Below are 3133 nucleotides of genomic sequence, written 5' to 3'. Positions count from 1 at the left end.
TCACAGGTAAGGAAACAGCAAGCATCTCATCACACTATTTCAGCTATCCAGGATTCAGACAGCGTAGTGTCTGGACACTGCAGACAGTGGGGTCTAGATTGGAATTATTGAAATCACAGAATCACACATACAAGGTGACACTCTTCAGAGTATGTCTTTCATTAACAATATGAAACAGGCCTTCAGAATCCTATTTTAATGAGGTAAACTATGGCAGAATGGAGATCCAAACGTGTTCTAATAAACAGTCCCCTCTGTCTTTTTATTTACGAGCGGTCTGTACTGTACGCTGCATTGTCTAGTTGTGGGAATGTCACTCTGCTGTATTCCAAGCCACTTTAGGCACTTTATATTGTCCAAAAGGGATGTGGGGAGAAAGCCAGTCTATGTATCAATGATCTTCAATAGCAATACAGTACCGCACTGCAAAGGCAATGCAATGGGGATCCCACTGGGTTTGATTCAAACTTTAATTTAAAGTACTTGTACAGTGGACCGGGTGATTTGGGTAAAACCACCTGCACTAGGACCAGTCAGTTTATAATGATCTGCAAGCAGAAGTTTTTAACTGGCTTCAGTCAAAGCCCTATCAATGTATGAGTACAGAAAATGAAGTGCAGGGGGTTCAACAAGAGCGGGACATTTTCAAGTTGCCATTACATTTCCCTCCGCCTCATCTTCTCTGCTGGCAGCCCGGAGGTGCTAGAACCACAGCGGTGTCCGTTTATATCAGCACAGCCCTAAATCAAGCGTCTATTTCTGCCTTGAAGCTTGTGGTGCGAAGCATCCTGTGCAAACTCGCGCTCTGTGATAATCCATTCTTGTGCGCCTGCAGCTGTCGCTTTACTGCAGTGCATTGCTGCTCCTCCTTGTTGTGCGAATCAACGATGATCTGAATTCTTTCAATGTAAATCAAACGTGACGAGGAACGTTTTGTAAGCAGGGCCATCTATATGTTCTGTGGAATTAGTGTACATTAAACACGATTTCTGTTCACAGTCTTCATTTGCAGAATATGAATTAACACATTGCAAACTACATCACAGCGATGCAGGGTCCCGTTTGTGTTTTCTCATATGCAATGTTAGGTACAGGGTAATTAAGATACCTACACTTTGAAATGTAAGTGAGCTAATGCGAATGCTTCTTGGTCTCCAGGGTGTAACTGCAGTATCTCTGGCGACGGTCCATTACGCTGGGAAGCTAAGAATGGAGATGCCTTCACTTTCAACATTGACTACAAGGATGGAGCCCTGGTTATCAGAAAGGAAGGCTACTACTTCATCTACTCCAAAATCTTTTACGGACAAATTGAGTGCCAGGGACAAAAACGCATGTTCAAGCACTACGTCAACAGGAAAACTGAAAGATATTCAGGAGAACTGGAGCTGATGGATAACAGGAAGTTCTACTGCAGTGGCGCCCAGAGGTCTTGGTTGGGTAACAGTTTCCTGGGAGGGATTTTCCACCTGTTTGAAGGCGATCAGATCTACGTGACGGTGAACGAAAAGAGCCTCCTCCGACTGCAGGGGAGCACTGAAAACTTCTTCGGCGCATATCTGATTTAACCCCCTCCTCTTCTCTCCTCCTCCCACTGGTGCAGTACCTTTTCATACTAGCTTGCCATGTGTTCCCCTTGTCTTTCGCGTTCTCATTTCAAAGAGAAGGCTGTAAAGGGCTGGGGAGATCATAGGGACCTTTGTAAGCGCAGGCAGAAGCCTGCGCGATCCAATTTGATGTTAAAAAAAATATTAAAAAAATGATGAGGGCCATTATAGGCGCTCCTGCAAAGATGACTGTAATCTGATGTTACTTCTAAGTAGGAGTGAATGTTTTGACTGGTGATAGTTACTGTGTGCTGTGTCTAGTCACACATGGTAATGAACTTATCCCCGCCTGCTGCCTCTTCACCAAACTCAAAATGGGATCTTAGTCCAAATTAGTCTAGTCGATGCCTATAAGCCCAGAAGCAATTAAGCAATTAAACAGACATAGGGAACTAGGCTACAATGAATTATATAGAACAGGGTTTACATTTAAAGCTGAGGGAACACAAAGTCACTTTGTGGATTGGAACTTGGTTTCAGAAGACTAGGTTTCAGGTCTCTGCGCGGCACACCAGGGGAGACTTGGGGGTTTGATACAGCAACCTCAAACTAGGTCTCCTATAACCAGGTTTCAAGCCGCTGTTCCTGAAAACGTGGCTTGGTGCTCCCACAGATTAGAAACCATCTCGAACCGTGTATCAGTTTTTATAACGTTTTGAAGATTCCTCCAAGTTGTATCCAATGTTTAAATCATATTTTAAAGTGAGGAGGATGCTTTCGTACAGAAACAAAAATACTTTTGGTGAACCATCGTCCCGGGACGGCGTTCATTCAGACTAGTTCAAACCAAGCCATTTTATTAAAATTATAATTCAGCCTATTATCCTGTAATCATAATTCTATTAGCAATTTTTTATTTATTTTTTCCTTCTGTTTATTCTTTCTTAAGCAGACTAGTTATATGTTTGCATTTATGATCTATTTATCTATAGAAAATGAATGTTGTGTGTGCAGGGGTTAGATGTTCTAAAAAACAGGTTTGGACTATGCAAATAGAGTCACGCTGTATGAATACAAGACCAAAAAAGAAAATAATCCCAGCTGAAACTTTAAAAAAAAAAAAAACAGCACAAGACTATGAAATAAGCGTTCCTGCATTTACATTGATAACTAGAGAGGGCACAAATAATGTTCAGGGAAATCAAAAACGAAAGCCTCTTATCTTCCGGATAAATGCTAACGAGGACTGGCAATTCTTTTTTTCTTTCGCAACATTGTAATTCCTTCAACGGCTTGTTTCTGATTTGTCCAAATTCACTCAGTTTGACAAACAAGCCATTTAAATGGTTCCAGCCAATCAAAAGATTATTTTATTGGGTTTTTTTTAAATTGCGGCCTTTTAGTAAAGAATCCCGTATATGCTTCCTCTGTGTTACACTTTGCTGTGCTTTTAAAAGGGCGGATTTGTATAAGGGAACAGGTAGACCAAGCCCTGTGCTGCACATTTCAAACAGCTCACTCTGGTCAGAGCTCAGCCGCACATACCTCACAATGAGGCTTCAAGCTCTCAAGCAAACAGAGAGGCG

General features: G+C 41.9%; 1 protein-coding gene across 1 annotated transcript; it reads left to right on the top strand.

Moving 5' to 3' along the window:
• Nucleotides 1–1158: 1158 nt before the first annotated feature.
• LOC121310941 (tumor necrosis factor ligand superfamily member 14-like) lies at nucleotides 1159–2109 on the top strand (the record flags this gene model as incomplete). The annotated part of the gene is made up of 1 exon (XM_041243836.1): nucleotides 1159–2109. A coding segment is annotated over one exon (410 nt), but the record flags the coding sequence as incomplete, so codon positions are not given.
• Between the last annotated feature and the right edge of the window lie 1024 nt (nucleotides 2110–3133).

This window comes from Polyodon spathula, unplaced genomic scaffold (genome assembly GCF_017654505.1).
Source record: "Polyodon spathula isolate WHYD16114869_AA unplaced genomic scaffold, ASM1765450v1 scaffolds_2899, whole genome shotgun sequence".
NCBI lineage: Eukaryota > Metazoa > Chordata > Actinopteri > Acipenseriformes > Polyodontidae > Polyodon > Polyodon spathula.
Note: the sequence above shows the minus strand (reverse complement) of the source record. Positions and strands in the feature narration are given on the sequence as shown.